Genomic DNA, 23491 nt, shown 5'->3' on the forward strand with positions numbered 1-23491 from the left:
GGCATACTGTACATTTTTAATGAACACGCTTTAAGCTGAGAGTCTCCTGCCTCTCCTGCCCTTTATCGAATGGTGGCTGCCTTTTTTTTCCGCACTCATCTCTTTTACATTTTAAATCCTCAGGCCTCCAGAGAGCAATGGGGATATATGGTTCCATCTGCTCCACCAGACTGGCTCATGGCTCAGACAGAGAGAAAGAGACAGAGGCGTAGACATGGCCGGGGAGCGAAGGGAGAGAGACTGAGGAGGAAACGGTAGAATGGAGAGAAACGCAGACTGACAGAACGGCTTATTAGAATCTGCCTCTTTTCACTAGTTAGACGGGGGCTGAGAGGATGGCCGCCTGGAATAGTAGGCAGGATAGAAGTTGATTAAGGACTTGTGGGATTGTCTTTTCCCCCTGTTTGCAATGGCAACTAACCCATGTTAAATCTGTTCGATCTTAACTCTTTCAGGTAGACCGGGAGTCCTGGCTTTTCTTTCTATAACACAAAGGCTTTTTGTTTCATGTTAGCTCTCAGAATAGCAGATGTGTGTGTGCCTCATAGATTCCTCCAAACATATTTCTCATCAATAGTTCTTCCTTTGTAAACAGGCCCTCATGCTTCACCCCAGACACCAGCAGGTACAATGTTTCTGTCCCCCCCCACAAATGCTTGATTATATAGGAAGTACTTTTCCCAGTGCTCCCTGCGTTAGTCTAACCCCTCTCTCTGTGTAGACACTTGGTTTGTTCTCCTGTACCTTGGACCGCAGAGGGTTGTTTTCCCTCTGTCTTTTACATGCTCCATTGTCAGGTGAAATAATAATATAACCATTGTGTCAATACACATCTTCAAACACGCTCTTTCTGCAGCTCGTATGCTATGAGAAATCTTTGCATATTCTTCGTCATAAAGTAAACGTAGGTTACAGTTTCACATCCTCACCTCTGTGTTTGAAGGGGATGCGCTCTTTTGGGAAGATTTTGCTGACAAAGCAGCGCCTTAGAATTTCATTTGCATAAAGAGGTTGTCGTGAGATAAGGGGTTGCTTTTATGCTTGCAGTTGAACAAGCACCATTCACCCCATGCCAGTGAGCACGTTTTTGATTAATAGCCAATGGTGGCAGTCTGGCTAATCCGTCTACAGCTGATTTGAGTTTTCCATGTACGAGAAGGCGAATCCTAATTATTGCAGGGCTGTGTGTAGAGTGTGTGGGTGTACAATATTGATTCACTTCTTGACATAGAAAAAAAAAAGTACACAGAAATCTCTGTTATTGCTTATGTGGTGAATTAAATATCCGATGATTCAAGGTGTTTGATCGCATTGATGAAAGAATCCAAGAAATCCAATAGTGCCTGAAAGCAGTTCTGCTCGTTGATTTGCATTTCCTTCTATGATTACGGATATTAAAGGGATGGAAAAGGCCAATACATCTCTCTGAATATAATCAACCCAACCTTAATCCAAAGTATAGTGACAAACTATTGCTGTTCCGTCACTGAGCAAGGAGGCCACGGCCTGGTTCTCATGTAGGCCTCTGAAGGGAAAGAGCTCCACTCCCAGCCGTTACAGTCACTAATCTGGCCTGACACCAAGCTGATTTACAATACCCCCCTACCCTAAGCACTGACTGGCTAGAGGTAATTGATTTAGAACAGTGGGAACACCTGCTGAATTGTATGAAGCCCTCAAAAGCCCCCTCCTATGCTGCTATACAAAGTTTGGCTCAATATCCTCACCTCTAAGCCTCCTGCAAAAAATAAATATACTTTACATGACGAGAAGGGAAAATGGAAGGCTTTCTCCTTTTTCCACAATATCAGAGAAAACTGTGTGTGTTCAGTTTGAATTGTATTCCATACCCTTCCATGGTCTAGCATGGTTCTACAATAACTTTTTTTTTTTTTTTTTTTTTTTAACATTTTCGCACTTTCCAGTTGCTAAAACTCCTGCAGGCCTCATTATATAGCGGTGGATAGAGCTGAGCTGGAACAACTGCCCCTGTTCGGCCAGCTATTGATCTATGGAGCTCTTTTTTTTTGATTTGCCAGTCTTTCTGCTCACATGCCTTCACTCTGTTTGTCTTTTCCCGGCGGAGACGAGGCTGTCTGCCCAGAGGGTGGTGTTGGGGTTTGGGGATTTGAAGTCCTCTGCGTGGTTTTGGGTGGTGGTGGTGGGTGAGGAGGGGGGGGGGAGTCGGTGCCTTCTGTGCTGCCTGCCTAGTCATTTTATGGCACCATCTGTCCACAAGCAAACCGTCAAGTGGTGACGTCTTAGCTCATCTTTCCTGCTTGACACTGTGAATTTCCTTTTGATATATGTGCACATCTGCTGTTGAGAACATTCCTCAGTTTATATTGCTAATTTAATGTGTGGCCATAGCTCGGAATTATTCTTAATTATGCACTAATTCATTTGTAGAACTATCTGATGTGTAAACAACACAAATTTTAAAACTTTTTTTTTTATTTCTCCTTGAACTAGGTCAAGGCTGGCGGCTGTTAAAAACTGAATTTCAAGTAAAGCTTTATTATTTAATCATCCATTGCTTTTATAAAGGCTCTAGCTTTGAGGAATTAAAGGTTTGCTTAAGAATAACAATAAGATAATTCACTTGCAGTGCAGTCCGTTCTTCAAAACAAAGAACTTCAGAATCAACAGAGCTACTATTTCACTAAGAGAAAAGAAATCATAGTAATACTGAGGTTGTCAAAATGTTCAGATTCATTGACACAGTGTTGTTATTTAGACAGGGTTTGATTCAGGAGTTTGTAGTCACATTTATGGTAACTAGACACAAGAAATTACACTAAGTAGCATGACTAGGACTTCTATTTTTGTTGCCGTGGTAACGAAACAGGTATCGATATCGTTAGAGTCTTACTTAAAAATTCTGTGTATTGTGACAACCCTATGCCACAAAATGTCAAAGTACAGATCAGGACATCAACATCAGGGAACGAATGAATAAACAATATGAGGTTCCCATAAGAAAGCTCTGAGAATAAAAATATATCAAGCTGAAGTTGTTTGTATAAAAAAAAAAGTATGGCTACTTGACAGTGAGCAGTTTCATCCACTCGATTTGTCCAGACACACACAGCATTGCTTTTATTTGATGAATGTCTGTTTTACATCGAGGCTGCTTTTTGATTTATTGCAGGCCCTTTTCCCAGCACTCTGTAGTGCGAGCCATTTTCTCCTCGCTCTGCAGCTCGACAACGCCAATAATCACTCTCCAATAAATTCAAATGGAAGTGGCACTCTTGTATGTCTCTTCTACTGGCTGTAATACATATCAGTGTACTACACATCACCTTTCATTCTCGGATTGATTTGCGGCTGACAAGATTGGCAGCCCCCCCCCCCTCTCCCAGAGGTGATTGTAAATCCCCTCTTCAGTGACAATTTATGGAGGTGCTTCAGTTTTGTTAAATGTTCACTCAACCAGACGATATTCCAACCGCTGTTGTAGCTTTCGGGTGAAGCCAGTATATTATGGTCTTTGCATTCTGTTGAATGGCAAGTTAGTGCTTGTTCTGAGTCTGACACATCATCAGGAGCCCGGTGCCTCATGTCCACATGCGTCACAGATGCGTCTGACTGCGTCACATGCGTCAGTCAGCGTCATAGGTTGTAAATGTCTGCGTTTAAATGTCACCTACCTGAGGTATTATGTTAATAATTTCCTTGTCTTGAATGAACCAGCTGATAGATTTCCTTAAGTCATCCAAACAGGCAGAGATGCTTTACTCATGCGATTTATTACAGGAGTGCTTTCTTTGCAGGTCAGCACAATCAGTGCTCTCTCCTTTCTATTGCTCAATTTGAGGAAGTGTACTCATCTGTTATAGGTTTTCTTTCTGCCTCCGAGTCTTCTTCATGGCAATAAAGTGTTAACAATTAACTCTGTGGTCTCAGCTTGTAAACAAAACTGTTGTAAAACTTGATAGGTCACAGGACATTACCTTTTGTTAGGTGGTGTTAGGTTGGATGCAGGGCCATGTAGCCTGCCATGTGAAAAAGACACGCACAATCAGGTCTGTGGATACAACATGACCTTCCTGAGAAGACAGGTCTGAGAGAAAAACCTCATTTTCTTACATTACGCTTTCATTTTACAATACGGCACTCGTCGGCTTGTGGTAATTCTCCTGGGGTCTTGTGGTGCGCGTTTGGCTGCTGAGGTAGAAACAAAAAAAAAAAAAAAAGAAGTACAGACTTGTGAGGGTGAGTCTTCTAGGGCATGGAAAACTAATCAGGGGCCAAAACACTGCTGTCGAAATTCAGCTTGTAACTGTGTTTATGGAGCCGTTGCAGGCTGCGCCAACACAAACCTCTCCGGTCTGGGTTTATCACCTCCAGAGACGGCCATGATTAGCTCCACACTCTGCTGGCCATATATCTCTTCTGTCCCACCTCCCCGCACACAGGATGACCCATTAAACAGAGACGGAGAAAGAGAGAGAGAGAACACGAGTAGGAGGGATGGAAACGATGGCAGGCAGACATGCTACCTGTAGTTAGTGTAATGGTAGTGTTTACTCAGCCCCTGTGCTCTCTCTCTCTTACTCCGCGCAGCTGTGTCTCACATTGTCTGTTTGTAGACCACTTCTGTATGGGTGGCCACTCCCTTGCCACACACACACACACACACACACACACACACACACACACACGCACACACACACGGTAATAACGTGAATGACAGGCACATGATGTGGGTGGCAAATAAGCAAACAGGATAGGTGTGTAATTTCTGTTTTATTCCCCTCCCCACTGTACACACAAAAAAATCTTTTGTCCTCCACAGTTTACCGTTGGAGATGTTCGCGTCTCTTTGTTCCATTGTTAATTACTTCACTAAACCTCTAATTCCTCTCTCTATAATACAGCACACCGTATATACAGAAAATGTCATGTTTTGCATTACTGAGAACTCCCCTCACACGCCAGCTTCTCGCTAAAGGAGTTAACAATTGACTGGTATAATACGTTTAGGTTTAATTCAACTTGTATGACCCTTTATTTCTCTCCTACAGTGCCTCTGTGTTAAGATTAAACATGGCTGCTGTAGGCTCCTATGTGCTTTGATAGGATATATGTTCCTGACATGTTGACAAATTGCACACATGGCCTCAATGCTGCAACATAAATTGTGTTAGCCTGGTGGCAGGCCTCGCCCTTATCTGGTTCGAAAACTCTCTGGACGTAATGTATTGTTTCCAGTAAACTAAAAGTGAAGTAAAAAAAAAATAGAGAGAAGAAACACATTCAGTTACATGTTATCCTCGCTAATCTATTTGCAATAAAATGGCATTGTCCATGAACTTTCTTATTAGCGTGTCATGTATACTGGCCAAACCAGCCTGAATTTGCTGCAAGTAATTCTTAAAGCTCCAGTGAGAAACTCTCACTTTGTGTTATTTTGGTGCACTCAGTGGACAGAGTAGTATCTCTGCTGATCTTTTCCTGTGAATGCATAAGTAGCACTTAATGAGGACGAATGTCATCCTGTTTTCAGTCGGTCGTGTTACTCATTGAGAATCTTTGCCTTAAAGGCCGTTACTGCAGTGTGCTGTTCTTTTTTTTTTTACTTCATGTGACACCTAGGCATTAAAATAACCATATAGTCTTAAGTGATACTGTCGTAGATGGTTTTGTTTGCTTTTGTAGGTCATGTGGAGGCACCAGTATTAATTTCAGTCAATTTTGTAACTAGCTAAAAAAAATTCCTCAGAGGAGCTTTAAAGACAAAGTGACCAAAACATCATAGAAGTAGCTAAAAATCCCTGCTTTAATATGATGTCAGTGTCAGATACAATTTAGTGCTAATTAAATTAAGACTACATTTTGTAAGCTATATTTTCATAATTTACTTGCTGCATTTTTAAAGAAAATATGTCCAACTTTGTTGTGACATGCTGATTAATTAAACTTCAGTTTAGTTTGCGTTTCAGACTGTATTCATTTACATAATCAACTCAAGCTGCAAAACAGTTTTAGCTCCTGAATTCATCCTGCCTAATTGTTCTGATTATTAATTAGGATCTCAATTTCTGGTGAAATAATCGGGCATATCATTTTAGCCATAATGACGCAGTATAACTCTGTTTCTCTCGTACACACGGTCTTCTCTGCACACTTACTATGCTTCACATTTGACTCTTTTCATAGACAAAAGGATTCAAATCACAATCTCACAAGGGCAGACATCCACCCCTCCGTCTTTTCAGTGTTTTTCTCCTGCTCTCCCACATAGTTGCTAACAATGTCTTCCTGTGTGCAGAGCCTTTTACTCAGATTCTGGCTAACACTGCAGCTTGTCCCTGTTGGTGCCCTGTCCTTCACTCAGTAGCCCTACAGAACAAATGCACATAGTGGCAAGTGTTGTCCCACAGTGTTTGTGTGCAGCTGGGAGGCACCAAAAGCTGCACGGGGATAAATAAGTCGCTAAATAAATAAAGAATAAAAACCTCGCTCTAGGAATTTGTCTCATTGAAGATGAAAAGCATCTGCCTCTCTCTGGCATCTGCTGTAAAAGATATCCCTCCACCGCCAAGGGTTTGGAGCACGGCGAGTAGCCAACTTTATCAGCCTCACTCACTTCCTCTACCCGCTGACTTGAACCAACGCAATGCTGGCGTACATAGAAAATGAGTGTCAAAACAAATTTGTCAGCCAACAAACTTGATGCGAGTTCGACTAATTTTTGCCGCGCTAACTCGGGGTATCAGCTGGAGAAAAAAACAAAAAACAAAAAAAAACGAGGCCTTAATGTCTTTCATTCTGCTTGCAGAGAGGGGGGAGTGATCCAGTTCTTTGGCACCTCAAGCAGTGTTATTTGTGTATCTTTTTCTTCCTCAGACAGCTACAGCTTAACACATCAACAATGAGCTGCTTTCTCATTACCACTGAAGGTGAAGACACAAGAGGAAACGTTATTTTCCAGAGGTTTTTTTTAATAATTTAAGCCACACTTCTGAGTGTGTCTCAGAAATGTTCGTCAGGGAGGAGAACGCTACAGCTCGGTACGATAACAGCTTGAACTTTCACTGATGAAAGATGATGTGTTCGGAAAAAATTCCTGAGAGGCAAGGTGTGTGTTTATTGGAAATTGGCTTAGTAGGCATGAAAGCCCAGAAGCACATTCCTGTAAGTGACAAACAGTGATGAAGAGCGAGCCGTCGGTGATACCTGTCTGCAATCGCGCCCAGGTGAAGCACTAGCACCGTGACTCCCACACACACAAAAAAAAAACCAGTCCTTCACATTATTCTTTTCCACGTTTCTTTTGCCAAGAGACTTTTCGGAAGCAGTTAATGCAGAGCTCAGATAAAGACAAGGAAGACTCTTGAAATCTTTTGCCTTGCAGAGTGATTTCCTTGGTCTTGCTTCTCAAAGAGGGTGGTCAAAGAAGTGCCCGCTGTGTGCATTTTTTCAGTGTTTCCTCACGCATTGAAATGACCACATGAGTAATGGGGCTGCTGAACACCTCCACAGGCTTAAGAATGGAAATGTTGTTTTTTTGTCCACAGGATACTGGAGGCATTGTGTTGCTGACACTTTTAACTTATTTGGCTGAACTGAATAGACTAAAGCTGACTGGCCACCCAGGAAGCCTGAAGATATTCCACGTTGTGCACGTCTCTCATTCGTTGTTTTTTTCCCCCAGAAATATCAGCAATCAGTGTTGCTTAGTCACCAATATCACCTCAAAAGTGAGACTGAACAGACAAGCTGAGACATTTTCAATTCAATTCCAATGGGCCTCTTGTAAAATCTCGGGTACAGAATCGTTGTCAGGGAGCCCTTGAAGACAAAAGCAGGCTTACTTTCAAACTTTTCAAACTTTTCTCATTTTAGCTCCCTTTCCCCCCCCAAGTCCTCTGGAGATCTGCTTTAATTTAGAGAGATATCTATCCTTACCGCATGTGGTCTGCTTTACAGCGTTATGATTACTCATCACAGATGTCCATGGGCATGAGTGTAGGGATAAAATTTTTAGTTTGCCTTGTTTATGGGGATACACAGTAACTCTGCTTATAATGGCATTAAACATTGACTCTGCAGACTGTAACAAACTTAAGGTCATGGATCTGATCTTATCAGCTGGCTAAGTCATTTCCTTCCCCTAATGTAATTGCAACAAAAAAAAGACAAAGAATCACAGCTTGTTTGGATTTGTTTGAGGGACAGCCTCTGTTTTTGCTTCTCCACCCACTACTTAAGAAGATGGAGCAGGGCTTTCTGTTTTATAGCATGGTTAATTATGGTTCATTTGTTGTACACCTGCTGCTGCTTTGTTGACCAGCCATGTCCCCCTTGGGGTGTGTCGTGTGTTTATGTATGCATACATGTTGTCATGTTATGAGATCATGGCACTTTGTGTGATTTGAGCCCATCTGGAAGACACAGTTCCAATTTCTTAATGGGGAACATTAAGTGGGCGGTTGCCCTTGGGGAGTTCTGTTTAGGAGGTCCTCTGGATTTTTAACTGATCCCTGTTGTGAAGGCGGAGCTGAGGGGCTTAATCCTGTGTCCTGACCTCCTCTTTGTTCTTGTTATTTCTTCTCATTATTTTTCTGTTCTTTGTCTGTAATGCAGTTGTTTTGTAACTCTGCTGCTCGTATTCAGCAGTTTGCGTGTTGCATTCGTTCCACTTGTATTTTTCTTAGCTCTGAGCAGGATTGAGTTGAGGCTATCGGATGTTGTGTTGATCCTGACCAAAGATCTCCAGATTTGTGTACGGCTGTTTACAAGCAAGAATACAAAAATTCCGTCTCGTTTTGCTCTTCGACTCCTGTTTGATATTTCTGCTTTACTGTGTTATCGGGCTCATTCAAATCTATGCAAATACACACCCAAGTTTGAATACTAATGTTCCTCCTGTTCTGCATGTGTTTGCTTCTCCCAGGTGTTAGTCTTTGATCCTGTCAGAGTGGGACGTGTCTAGCAGGGGACCGAGGAGGGAGCAGTGCCAACTTGGAACATGGTGCCTAATATTCACCTGGCAGTGCCCCTCCTGCCCAGAGGGGCGTTGCTGTTCCTGCTTCTACTCAGCTGCATGGTGTGCTCCTCTCTAGCAGACAGTAAGTAACCCCGTCATAAAAATCTGAAAATGAGAGACGTACATGATCTTTTTTTGAACACTAGGAGCATTTTAGCCCCTCATTTGCTCCGACATAATGAGGAAAAGGGGTTGTATTATAACAGCTTTTTAAACTTAAAAAGACATCTATACTTGATTAGATACTCCTAGGCATTCAATCATGGGTAATTCCTATTTTTAATTATAAAAATGGCAAGCAAACTGCCTGCATACTGTCTAAATTCCATTAAAAATATGGAGATTATATCATTTTATATAACAACACGTGGCTTCAAATGACCTTACTGACAAATACACACAATGAAAGATATTCTCCTCATTTAAAGGGACAGTGTTGCACATAAAGTGAATGGGTGGATATTTACAGAACAAGCTGTCTTGCTGTACAGTTCTTCTTCGAAAGTAGAATATAGATTTCGTTTACATCTCACGTCTTTGGTGTATTGCAGCACACAGAAATAGCAGCTTCTCTAATGCAAGTCCCAAAGTATAGAGAGCGTTAGCCTTTATACTAAAAATAAGCACAAGGATTGAAGTGCCATCGGCCTCCGTGACCGGCTGTCAATCTGAATGACGGTTTTGGCTGGAAGACGGAGCTCGGAAAGATGTGTCACCGTTGCTGCGCTTAGGGTCTTGGGGCCATCCAAGAGGCTCTGCCCTGCCACAGAAGGGGTCAGGGACAGAATTATTTCAACACATGACCTCACCTACAGTGCTGTCATACGGTCACTGTAATTCAATTATACCTCAACCCCTCCCATCCATCCATCCCTCCCCCCACCCCAAACACCAACTGCCCTGTCCTCTAATACGGGTCCGGCAGGATTTGTTTTCCCGTCCCCTTTGCCTTGTCTCACTCAGCTCTGTGTTATCATCTTTGTCTCTTGCGGGGTGTCTAGAGCGCTGCACAGTGTCAGTGTGAACTTGACCTTGTAGAAAAGTTTTTCCACTCCTGACGTTTTTCTTTTGGTCCTGCAAGACTGTCTTTGCTCTGCCTGTAATGGGATCGGACCAAATCAAAACCTTGACTGGAACAGAATTACTTGAGCACGATGTGCCCCACTGCACTGAATCCATTCCCAGAGTTAAACACAGTGACATGTATTTGACTCAAGTCCATTCATGCTGCTTTTCTAAAACTATTGCTGTAAGATACGGTTTCCTGCTTCCTCCCCAAAAAAATGCATCCTGATGTGAAGCAGCATACTCTGAATACTAAGGGTATTACTACTGATAATGAATTGTGTGTAGGAAATCTTCTTAATTAGAAAGCTAATGAGATCTACAGTAAATGATGTATTGGTTGTGCATACCTTCTATGTCATGTTATATTATGTGCCGGTGTATTTCTATGCTTGCGTTTTAATTGCTTCCATGGGAATAAACAAAACAGATTGAATTGCATGAGCATAAAATAGCCCAATAAAGAAGAAATCACAGGCAATATCAGGGGGGTTGAAGTTGCCAAGATATTATTTAAATGTGCACTGATGTCCAGTCTGGCCCAGAGTTTACATGGGGCCTTGATTATTAAGTTATGCCGCTGTTGTATTGTTATTAATGTGCTTTCGGCAGATAGCAGCGTATGAGAACATTAATCAAATACGCAGCATTGTGGATATCCTGTGGTAGCCTTCATGCCATGTAGACCATTCTCTCTTTAAATGCAGAGGTATCTAAAGATATACACACACTAAGACACAACTAGATAGTTTATTCTTGTGCTGTGTTAACTAATCAAACAGTTGATCAATGCAGATGAGTTTCTTTAATTGTTTAAATCTTGCTCATTGTTTCACTGTCTTCAGCAAGATAAGCCTCTAATTTTGGTAATTATATCATTTACGAATAACAACACAGAGCCAACCATTTGAATGAACGGACACAGCGTCTGCTGTGGTCAAGCTGTAGATTTCTTCAAACTCTGATACGTGAATAAGGAACTTAACGAGAGATGGAATTTGAGCTTGAAAGAAAGATAAAACAAAAATAACTCTTGGCTCTGCACCGAGGTTAACCTCTGGTTGCACTTTGATGCAAGCACACATGGGGAAAAAAAGCCTAAACCTGCAATTACCCAGACTGTAAAGCAAACAGACATAGAATTAAAATAAGACGGTTGGGGGGCAAAAATAACACCTACCGCTAATAGAGGGGTTGCATGCATTTGATGCCTGTAATTTGTATGCAACTTAGTTATGTGAACTTGATAGTTCTGGTTTGGATTTCCTGTATTACAGGGCATACACCAGACAGATATTATGGGCGGGGTGCCTGGCAAGTTTGTGATTACATGGGTTCAGTCTGGTATCCTTGTGTCCTCCTTGAAAAAGTTCAGCAGAAACCACAGGTAGCAAATGTGACCATGGTTAGGCATTAAATAACAAAAACACCAGTATCATTGTTTCACAGTGCGTCGTGTGCCGCTTCAGGGTGGCTGCATCACAATGGTTGTTGTCATACTGTTTGTTTGTTTTGATACTTAAGATGGTTCACTTCATGATTTAGAAGCACAAATAAGTACAAGAAATCCTCCAGCAGCACTATCAGTGTATGGCCACATGACATCATTCATCTTATGCCGTCATTGAGAAGGCACACAATACAGTGTGATTACTCTGAGTGCTGATCGCAGACGTCCCATCGATCCCCAGGGAGCTCAGCCTAATCAACCAGCTCCCCATACAGCCTCCTCGTACACAATAGACCAGTGGCCTACAAGGTCAGCCCCAAAGTCACACATACCCAGCACTTAAATGTAATGGTTATCTTTTTGTAGTGCTGTCATTGTGAGTTATTTGGTTGGCTTTAATAAGCTTTTGATGTATGTTTCTCCTCCGGTGGCTACCATGTTATAATCTTCGGTTGCTTTTCATGTGAGGTGCAGCCACACCACTGCAGGGGCCTTTGTACCCGAGCATGCTCCTTTCACTCCCAGTGGCAGCAGGATTACAACGGCACCATAATTAGCTCCATGAGTTGAAGTGACTTTTCATGCTGCAACCTTTTAGTGTCTTATTCGTTGTCCCCTATGTACTGTAACATTGATAGATGAATTTTTCTTTTCTTTTTTAGTTCTTTAGAACATTTCGTCGCCATTGTGTTCTTTTATTGTCCAATGACTAGTCCTCCAAGAGGTTTCCCATTGGGTCCACTTTGCTTAATTTACATGTGCCTTTAGCTTTAGACAGAAATTACCCTGAATAGTTAGTGTGTTTTAAAGAAAATGAACCTATAAGACAGGCTCCGTAAATTGATTTGCCAATTTTTTTTACTCCTACAATGGACGGATGTGATGGATGTGCCAAAGTGGTTTGGAGAGAGATGGCCAGACAGCGGGCCGGGGGGCTGGAAATTGGATTGTATTTTTGAGTGTCCATATGGTCACCCAGTTCAAAAACTGACAGGGATGGAAATTGATTCTTTTTTAATTAAAAGTAACCATATCCACCTTGGAGAGCCACTTGGAGAGTAATGCAGTTAACACACAGCTGTGGTCCACACACATCACCCAGAGAGTCACACTGAGAGAGAGAGAGAGAGAGAGAGAGAAAGAGAGAGAGCGAGAAAGAGAGAGAGAGAGGGAGGAGAAGGGAGAAATAAACCTCAGAAAATGTGCTCAGAGAAAGCAGTGAGGAAACGGGTATGTATGTGAGAACAAATCTGCACAGTAGAGTGATGGAGGGATGCAATCTAGAGGTTGTGGAGATCTGATGGGAAGTTGTTTTTATAAGCGAGTGCAGCAATGTCAGAATGGAGGGAGGAAAGGGTCATCAGAGGTTAATGGTGTGAGATTAATAGTTTAATTAGGGAGCTCAATAGCAGGGCCAGAGGCAGTCACCCAAACTCTGTTCTGTCCTGGATTCAGCAATGCCACAGGATGACAGGAACGGCCAGTGTCACTTCAGAAAAGGGCGGATGGAGAAAGGTAGGGGTGGGAATGGCAGTGGGGATTGCAGTGTAACTCATGGCAATGACCATGGGTGGCTCACGATATAATATGGATATAATAGGATCCAACAATTCTGCAGTGATTGATATATTGCAAGCCAATCATATATTGATAAATCATAATATCTGATTAACTTAAAAAATATTAAATTCCCCTAAAAAGGAAAAAATGCAGCATCAGTATATTCACTACAACACCTCTTATCATGCTTCAACCTTTAAATTCTTTTCACCGCTGTCAACGATTGTTGGAACATTTCTATGAACCTGTAGAGACGACATTTTGATTTGAATTCTGCTTTCACAGTGATCACTTCATTGATAACATGTATATGAATTCCACACTTTTTAAAATTATTTATTTCATTCTTACTCTGTCTTCACTTTGAATTGAAATACGCCAGATTAACCAGAGAACGTCAAAGACTTGATTTAGATTCAAAATGTGAATGTGTAACACATTTTTGAGGCATTAGTGATTTGCTCAAACTCTGTTTTGCTATTCTGATAATTGATCAGACTCCACTGAGACTGGAGACATTTGTAATAGCTGGGACATAATCATAGTACCTACAGGCGCATTTCCACACACCCATGTATTGTTTACTTTTGGAGCATCCTCTAAGGTGCATTTAAAGGCATTTAGCTCAATTTAAACAGCCTGTGGACATGGAGCAGCATAAAGCACAGTAAGATCTCAAGTGGGAACTATTTCATGGGTAAATGGTCACCTTAGCTTTTCAAAGAAGCTAAATCATAAGGGAAGCAACAAAGAGCCTGTTGGCACATGTACAGGCTGAATTTCTTTGTTGCTCCACATCCCTACGGTACCATGATTTAATTTCTCCCTCAATTTTGGCTATTGGAGAGTTGAATTACTTAAGACCTCCGGGCCATGTGGGTGAGACCATGAGAACAATGGTAGGGGCTCTTTGAGGTCTCTTGGGGAGGGCTAATCTAGGGGAGGCAAATTAATGAGTTTAGTGGGGTCGCAAGGGGGTGCATGGTGATGGATGGCGAGCTAACCCCAAAATGGGATCTCTGAAAAAGCCAGGAGCCATCTGAGCGTCGGAGCCACCAACCCACCCCCTCTTGGGATCACTTAACACACTTAACATTTTCCTCACACTGGTCTATTAATGTGAGGGTCTGAGCCAAGGTGACCATTGGACTCTACCCAGCATTAACAAAGCCCTCCATCAGTAGCCCAAATATCCTTTCATACTCCCACAGCAACTTTACAGAGTCGTTTGGATTTCCATTACAAAGGTGGCACGCCATACACTATATTACATATTCAGGCTGCATTCGAAATCCCTCTCCGTCTTGGTTTTGCATGCGAGTGTCCCCAGGTTGACACTCTGTTAGCCACCCACGCACGCCTTCAAATGCAGAAGTCAGTCGTCCTTCACAGCTCCAGAATGGAAAAACACTTAGTTTCATGACAGTGCAAATGAGAACATTTCATCAAGTGAACCAAATGAACATCGGAGGTGATGTAGCCTCGGGGTTATGCAGATGAGTTCTGCAGTTCATCTGGCATTAGCAGGCTTCGCTTGTAGGTTAGGGCCACATACTTAATAAAGTATGTTCATCGGAGACGCAGTCATTAGACATTTGTATTGTCCACACCGGTAGCTGTACTTAGACTGTACATCAGTTACTTTCAGATTATAGCACGATGAGACTCCATCACCAGGAAATAATGGATGTGGAACATTAAGATAGAAGAGGAAAGCTGTAAAACATTAACGCTCTCATTTCATAACCATGATTACTTTAAAACAGTGTTATGTTTAATTTTTTCCCTTATGCATAAAGGTAACAAAGGTACTTTTGTCTTCACAAAGTATAACAAAGAAATCATAGTAGAATGCATTTATTTAATGTCTGTTCAAACTTTCCCTCAAGGAATTAGGTGTGTTGAAAAAAGCCACAAGCAGTGAGTCATCTTCGACAAGATTTAGGTTGGGCGCCAGTTTAATCACCACATGTAATACAAAACCTCAGACTCCCAATAGTGTGATACCAGGTACACAATGGAGCATTTCTTATTGCCTGTTTTTTAAACAATTGCTTTAAAATGCCCACTCCAGGCAGTGGCCACCAAAGCACTGTATGGTTCTTCTTATTGTTTTGTCTTTTTCAAATGCCACATATTGACTGACAGACAGGAAGAGAGAGAAAGCAGCCTTGAGAGATTTCTCCCTTGTTCATAATCGGCTTGAGAAGATGAAAGCCATTACATTAATGTTGCTCGCACTGGGAAGAGAGGAGTGAAGGGTAATTGCACTTAGAGTTCTTGTTCTTCTCCACTGTCTTGAATAATTCACAGAAGACTGGAAGGCCTGATTGAAAGCACGTCTTCCTGGTCCGCACATGGCTATTGAGAGTTTGATGTTTTTCTTCCCCCCTTCCATAGGTTTAGACATTTTGTCTTTTGTACAGTATCTCACTGATGATGAATCACATAGCTCTTGTGATTTCACTGCAATTCTGATAAAGTATATAAAGCTCCATCAATCGTCAGCCACTTCACTATCATTCTGAAAAGACAAAAGAAAGTTTCTTTGGTTTGTGTGTTATCGTGAGGGAATGCAGTGTGAGCTGACTGTCAATAAGGGAGTGGAAAGTGCAACCAAACCAGACCATCCAGAAAGAGCCTGTTCAAACATGTTGAGAAATAAGCTAACTCCACCTGTTTCTGGCCTTGTTGTGTTTGAAATCAGGGTGTCTGGCGTGTCATGGGACAACAGTCAACATTGAACCTTTATGTTACAGCATTTTTAGGCCCAATCATCTGAGTGTTACATATTCATGCAGTGTTCAACTCGCCATCGAGCAAAAGCAAGAGACGCGCTGTTGGACTGTGTCGCAAAATAAATCTTAAATGATGAACTCAACCTGACAGATCTGACAGATGTGAGAGTAATAAATGATGTTAAATGATGTAAATACACTGACCACACAGAGATGATTATGAGAGACTCTGATTCATTTTATTTAGTACTTAGGCCACTTCACATAAAATTTAACACATGCAATGCGCACGTGTCATTTGGAAGAATAAAAAAAACACACAAAAAAAAAAAACAATGCTCCTCTGTGTTCAGCTGTTAAAGTGAAGTGCAGATAGAAAACATTATGTTTATTGGTTTAAACAAACAGCGAAAGTGCCGTTGACTTTATCGGGGTAAATAACTTGCAGGGGAGGCAGCTTTATATGGAATTAATTGCAAACAAGTTGCCTGCTAATGGCCCGAAAAGGCCTTAATGGAAGTGTTCCATTAAAACAACCAGAGCTGATGCCATCAGACAAATTTCCACTAAGTGTTGCCTCATGAAAATGATAACTTGCTAATCCATTATTAATACGAATTAATGGTTTTCTCTCTGCCGCGTGTGTATCGATCCCTGATACTCTACACCAGAGAGTAGCTCTCACTGGGCACTCTGGCAGGCTTGGGAATACGCTAATTGTTAGCCACACTAGTGCCATTTACACGTCTCTCCCTGCTGTCTCTGCATTTATTACAAGGCTTGCTCTGAGGCCCCTGACAAGAAAAAACCGACACAATTTTCTGTGTTTGCATAGGAAAATACCATGCAGCCAGACAGACAATAGCAGTGTTTGGGTGGGTCAAAAAAACAAAACCATATTCTTGTATATTTTTTACACAACTAATTTTCTTTCACTGTATTTTCTTAAAACGCCTCCCTTTTTTCTTTCCTACAAAAAGATCTATTTCAATATGTTTATCTATTGGGGGTCCATTCTCTTGTGTAGTCCTCTTTAAAGTCGTTTTCTGTTTACCGTATGCTAACAGGTGTTCCTGATCACCTGTCCAAACACCTTGAGATCTATCTCATGAACACCTGCAGCATTGCTGAAATTTGGGAACCCCCCATATACCTTTCATCTGTCTAATAACATCAGACCAAACAAATAGCGCTGCAGGCATTATGCTAACTGAGAGAAGCTGTTCCATCTCCCCCCCCCCACCCCACACACACACACACACACACACACACACACACACACACACACACACACACACACACACACACACACACACACACACACACACACACACACACAGAGCAATCAAGTGCCATTAGGCCCCCTGAGTGCTGTCGAAACTGCAGTCTATGAAGATTTGTCAATACCCTGCTCTAAAATGTACCAACCAACACATCATGAATGTGATTTTAAGTGAGAGTACCCTGCTTTGTGTACACCCTAAATTAAAATGCAAAATGTTGTAAATGACTTTGAAAAACCAGGGCATGATTTAGCTTGCACTTTGTAGAACCATGTAAACAGAGGGTTTGCATTACGCTCCGTTATAACCTTGTGAGTTGTTGTTATTATGATAATAGGGTTAATGTGTTGCAGCATACCAGATATGCCTTCTTATTAACTTGTGTGTTCCATTTCTTAAATGTAGCATGAAAGCATTTTTGCTCTGCTCACAACAACCATGTTTGATGTTTTCCACCGCCACATGCAGCAATGGTGCTGTTTGTGTTTTGCAACACTGTTTTGCTATTGCTCATTAAAATTAAAATAGGTGGAATGATGGACTTGTAGTCTATATATGTTAATCCAGTTATTATAGTCATGTGAAAGGTGGATTGAGTATGGGAGAACTGTCTGGATCTGGTCTGTGCAAGTAAACTACTACAAATGGTTAGTATGAGGTATTCATGAGCTGGTAACCTTAACCCTGAAATCCTGTCACCTTGCAAGCAAACACTCTGCCTGCCGTTTGTGGCAGCACTTTCTGCACATTTCAAGCGAAAAGAGAGCACGCGCTAAAGCCGTGTGTGTCGAGATAGGAGTTCTGAATGTGATGTATCAAAGCTGAGAACGAGTGCAGCTCAAAGCCTGCAGTCTCTGGCTGAGTGAAGGATTTGCATAGGTAGGCTCATGTGTTTTCCTCTTGGTCCCTGCCATTGTTTTCATGTGACAGGTGCCTGACAGCCAGGGAAAATGGGACACAGGCAAAGAAAAAAAGGGTCGAGTCTGGATTTTGTCTCTCTAAGAAAGGAACTGACAAACGGAACAGTTTGATATGCTCACTCGCCAGTTGTGCTCACAGTGATGGAGGAACGCCGCAGACTCTGGGTCCAAAAATAAATGCCTTTGGAGTGTGAGAGGACCACTATCAAGCCATCCAGATTGTGTTATTGACTGCCTGGTGAGATCAGGATTAAGGACAGACAGCTTTGATTTTGCCACAGTTTTGCCTCTGAGTCATAGGTTAACCCACAAAATTCAGGGAGAATCTTGTTTAAGAGGATTAATGCAGCAAAAGATGTGAGGGCCAGTTTTGCTTTCCCTCCACTCATCCCTCAAAATCCTTATGATTTCTTAGATCCAGCGGTTCCTCGCCGTAATGTTTGTGGCAACACATAAGCTTACATCCTTTAATTTGAAGCATGTGCCGAGGAACCCTTTAATGCAGCCTGATCCGCCAACATGAAAAAAAAGCCTGCACATCAAGTTAAATGGAACCACTATGGACAGATGTTAGCAGGAACTCTTGGAAGTCAGAATGGCGATAATCAGTTCTGGAGGATTCCGGCTCAGCACCCAATGCACGCACGGATGCATGCTGAGGCACACACTCTTAAGGGCTTATCAGGTTTGAATCATTAGCACAGCTCCCCTGCTGCTGCCTGCATGTGTGTCACAAGTCACATTCTCGTGCTATAGAAAGGATTTATAGCTGTGCGGCTGCAGCCAAAATCTTGTCTCTCAGAGAACTAGAACAAAAATATCATTCAAATGTCAGGTGGGTTTAGGTACTGCGAATGGGTCAAAGGTCAAAGATGGATGGATGGAAGTGTTGGATTACTTTGTATCGCCAAGCACGTACAAGTGGCCACTCTAACACTCCAGTGCTCTACAGTGCTCTTGAGCCTGTCAGTGTTATGTAAAATGCTGTGGACTTGATTGTGTTTTTGTTTGTCACTGTTGGTTTTAGAATAATTGCTTTTTAACCAGAGGACATGGATGTTAGCTTTAATCTCTTCTGCTGATTTGGAAGTTATTTGGCAAGTGACTTACAGAAACACAAACAATGTCATAAAATGGATCATTTCAAGTATAAATAACATCAGCTGGAGTCCTGCTTTCTGTTTTTCAAAGTCATTAACAGATGCTATCTCTCTTTCTCTGTTATTTTATTAAGCTATTTTTGTAGGTATTCTACTGCACTTGTATATCACTGTCTACAAGTGCAATTGTGCTGTTGACGATATGTTCATCTTAAAAAAACCTGTGACACCCAGTATTTTCAGTTAATATTTTCATTTTGCGAGAATATTTAGTTTCAGCATTGCATTGGAAGTAAGCTTTGCAACATAAGCCACATTATGCATATATTATTCTTTCTGCAGGTAGTTCTGTCTCTTATGAGAAGTTTCATCTCTACCATCTCACATCAGAGTGTTCTATATGCACACAGTTCATCACCCGCATGCTTGCAGCATCTTACTTTTATTGTACACCGCTGTATTGCTTGGAGAAAGCTCCTCTGCAGAGATGTCCTCGAGCAAGGACAAACAACACCATCCCTCTCTCTCTCTCTCTCTCTCTCTCTCTCTCTCTCTCTCTCTCTCTCTCTCTCTCTCTCTCTCTCTCTCTCTCTCTCTCTCTCTTGCCAAGCGAGGGCAGAGGTTGGCAATATAACAGGAAGACCTGGAGAAAGTACTTACTAAAAAAAACCCCTATCTTTATCAAGGAGAGGTACAAAGCTATGATAATGAGACATTGACCTCACTCCACAATGTTATTTTAGAACACATAAAAAGAATGGTGGCAGCCTTTGCTGGATTTTCCCCAGCGTGGGCTCACTGAGGGAAGGCTGGCGTCTCCTCTGTGTATACGGCGTAATATTTCACCCCTTTGTGCGTGTCTCCATGGAGCGGTGTGCTCGTCACCACTGTGGTTTAGGTGTTCCCCACCTCCCTCTTTAATGACTCTGGAGATGAAACACAAGCTGACTTAGCTGGTAATAAAGGCATTGTGTTATGTTGTTAGAGCCAGACTGGTATTAAGCACGTCTGAAGCTGCAAATAAAGCATATAGCATGGCGGCTAAGGCATGGTGCTAAGGAGCGCTCATTGTAGCCTCGTATCAAGTTGGAACGAGCTGTCACTGAAACAAACACTCCATTGTCCTACACATAATGCCGTTGGGTGTGGTGCTCGGTAAAAAAAACCACCCCAAAGGCAAACAGAAGAACCTCACGGAGAGGTGTTCTCCAAGGTAGCCCTCAGTGTTGTTGTAAACACGCTGGATCTAGAATGTCATGAAGAGGTTACTCTGCATAGGAGGAGCATTATGAGTTTTAGCTCATGCCAAATAGCTTTATACATAATAAGCCCCAACGGCTGTTTGTATACAGATGATCCAGAATGACTTTAAAGTTGATATTTTACTGACATCTTGCTCTTCTGTATCTGGGTTTTCAGTATTGTGGTAGAGTTGAGGTTAGTTCAAATCTTGTTAAAAAGATCAGTAAATCAGTTCTTTTGGGATACAAAGTTTTTAAAACACTACTCTCTGATTAATTATTATTTATTCATTTTGAGTATTGGGGTGCAGGTTTAGCTCAGCAGTTAGATTCTGTGACATTTGCAAAGACTTACAGCCCTCGTGGCCGTCCCGGGTTTGACTCCAAACTTCGACTTTTGCTGCATATCTTCCCCGACTCTCTTCTCCCAATATACTCCAAAATGTTACATCAATAGTGGTAGAAAATGGCCTAAAGATATCTTTAAAACGTATCCCAAGCTATCAAAGATTTATAAAAAAGGAATATCTGCTAAAACATTTTTGACCCAAACTGCTGCAAGAAGAAAAAGGACAAGCAGCATGATTGAGTGACGAAGACAAGAAAGAAGAGAACGAAGCACAGTCAAGAACAGAGCAGTTAATCAGATAAATAAAATATTTTTTTTGAGTGGTTATGTTGTTTTAAAGATTTATTTTTGGGCTTTTGCCTGTATTTGGATGGGGTAGCTCAAAAGTGGCAGGAAATCTGGGAAGAGAGAATTGGGGGAGGACTTGAACCAAAGGAGGTGTTAGGATTGGGAGACAAACTTACAACCAGTCCAACTAGGACTGTATCCTCTGTGTCGCCTGCTCTACCCAATCAGCTAAACCAGCCACCCCAGAATATAAAAAAAAAACCTGCAGAAGGTTGCCGGGTTTGTGTTTCAATGCAACCAAATCAACACTTCCGACTGCCAGCCGCTTGTGGCCTCTCTAACAACCTTTTCTGTTTGTCCCATCCTGTGGAGTGACGGCTACAACTTTCCCAACGATTGACACCCAGGAATGTCCCAAACACAGCAAAATTAAAGAGTACAGACAAGAGCAGAGTCTTTGTAGGATAAATACACAAGATCCACATTCTTATTATTGAGTTATATTTACATTTTCTGTGACCCTTCTCATTTTGCAATTTATCACAAAAATGTCTATTTTTTTTGGTGCTTGTTCAGGGATTTTCATTTTGTGCATATTTGTAAATAAGTAAGTAAAGGATTAATATAGTAACAGTTGTAGTAACAGAAATTCTGCTCTTATAAAATCCCTATTTAATGAAAGGAACTGAAACTCCTTTTGGTGCCCTGTTTCAAATGGTGTGAGAAAGCAGGGGTGAGAAATTCAACATGATATGTTGACAGGCGGGCACACAAAGACGGGATGTTTCTCCCATGTCTCAGCTGCAGGTGTGCACAGCAACAATGCCACCGTGGGGGTTTTCTCCTTATTGCCTTTTTGAGGAGAAAGTGATACCCATAGAAAAACCAAGTTTTGCATGCCAACATGACTGACAGTAGGCACTAACATCACCTTCACCTCTCCCCCCTCCCTTCTGCTCTCTCTCTCCCCCCTGACTCCTTTCCCTCCCTCTCTTTCTATCACTTCCCATCCTCCTCTCGTCCCCTTTTGCTCTGTCTCTCTCAGGCGTGCCAAGTTTTGTCAAATCCCCAGAGGATCAGACGGGCATCTCAGGTGGAGTTGCGTCGTTTGTGTGCCAGGCCACCGGGGAGCCAAAACCAAGAATCACCTGGATGAAGAAAGGCAAGAAAGTCAGCTCCCAGCGCTTTGAGGTGAGCGCTCATGCGTGACTTTCAGATCTCTGAAGGCTCAACACACACACACACACACACACACACACACACACACACACACACACACACACACACACACACACACCCACATGTATTCTCAAATACGAGCAGGCACGGACAGAACACATGTGACAATCACATTATAGGCGTGGGCTTTAGACTGCCTTTGTAGACCTCCCTCATTAACACAGACACATCCACACATGCATTAGCACTCACAGTGTTAGCACTAAACACACACACTCACAAAGCACACACAATCAATTGCCCTGTTATTGAGCATCACACCAACTCCCCTCCTCTTTGAGCGAGACCAGACAGGCTTCCCTTCTCTTTAATCTTCCTCCATCTTGATTTATATAGTCCTCTTCATCTCTTTCAGTCTTTTTACACCCTCATCCTTCCCACTCCTGATCTCCTGCTCCACCATCTCACCATACATCCCCTTGATGTATTACTAGATGTATTTCCCCTCCTCTTTTGAACTCGTATGAACAGAAGAGGTGCCTTAGGTGGGGATTCACACTCTTTCTGACCACCCTTCGTAACGTGATGTAGCTGGGCGAGCTGGTGGTACTATTGAGGTTCCCAACTATTTGGTAATCTCTGGTTTGATGTGGTGGCTCTGCTGCTGAGCTTATTGTTTTGAATATAGCTGTAGTGCATTATTCACTCCAAAAACATGGGTTGTTAGTCTTTTGTATTTTTTTTGTATTAAGCAAAGATGAAAAAAATTTGGATTTCACAAACTGAGAAAGAAAAAAAATCTGAAAGTCTAAACAAAGATTTTTTTTTTTTTTATAGACTATAGGTTGCCTCATCCCCCCCCCCCCCCCCCCAAAAAAAAATAAAAAAAATAATAAGATGCCCCTTTTTCTTTGCTCTGGCCCTCCTAGGTGATTGAGTTTGACGATGGCTCAGGCTCAGTATTGCGGATCCAGCCACTGCGCACACACAGAGACGAAGCCATTTACGAGTGCACGGCCACCAACAGTGCTGGCGAGATCAACACCAGTGCCAAGCTCACAGTGCTTGAAGGTAAGATAAGTCTTTCTTTTATCGCTTGGTTTCTTTCTCCATCTTGTTTTCACTCTCACATTTATTTTTCATTCCTCTTTCTTTTCCTGCTGCTGCTGTTTTTTTTTTTTTTTTTTTTTTTAAAGCTTTGACTCCAATTTATTCAGAAGCACATACAGGTGTCTGCCTTAGTAATTCATACATAAACATTTGCAAACTCTTAAGGATTCCGGGTATTGGCAGTGTCATAGAGGAGTAGATCTATTTTAA

The 23491-nt window shown here is 42.0% G+C and overlaps 1 protein-coding gene across 15 annotated transcripts in view; it reads left to right on the forward strand.

Moving 5' to 3' along the window:
• LOC109980547 (receptor-type tyrosine-protein phosphatase F) overlaps positions 1-23491 on the forward strand; it is a 172686-nt gene that overhangs the window by 49539 nt on the left and 99656 nt on the right. For all 15 annotated transcript variants that reach the window (XM_065954314.1, XM_065954315.1, XM_065954313.1 and 12 more), the window contains exons 2-4: positions 8906-9080; positions 22038-22183; positions 23101-23242. In XM_065954314.1, the coding sequence (XP_065810386.1) occupies positions 8981-9080; positions 22038-22183; positions 23101-23242 (388 nt within the window). In that variant the 5' untranslated portion in view covers positions 8906-8980. The remainder of the gene's footprint in view (positions 1-8905; positions 9081-22037; positions 22184-23100; positions 23243-23491) is intronic.

The sequence above is a fragment of the Labrus bergylta genome, chromosome 4 (assembly GCF_963930695.1).
Source record: "Labrus bergylta chromosome 4, fLabBer1.1, whole genome shotgun sequence".
Lineage (NCBI taxonomy): Eukaryota > Metazoa > Chordata > Actinopteri > Labriformes > Labridae > Labrus > Labrus bergylta.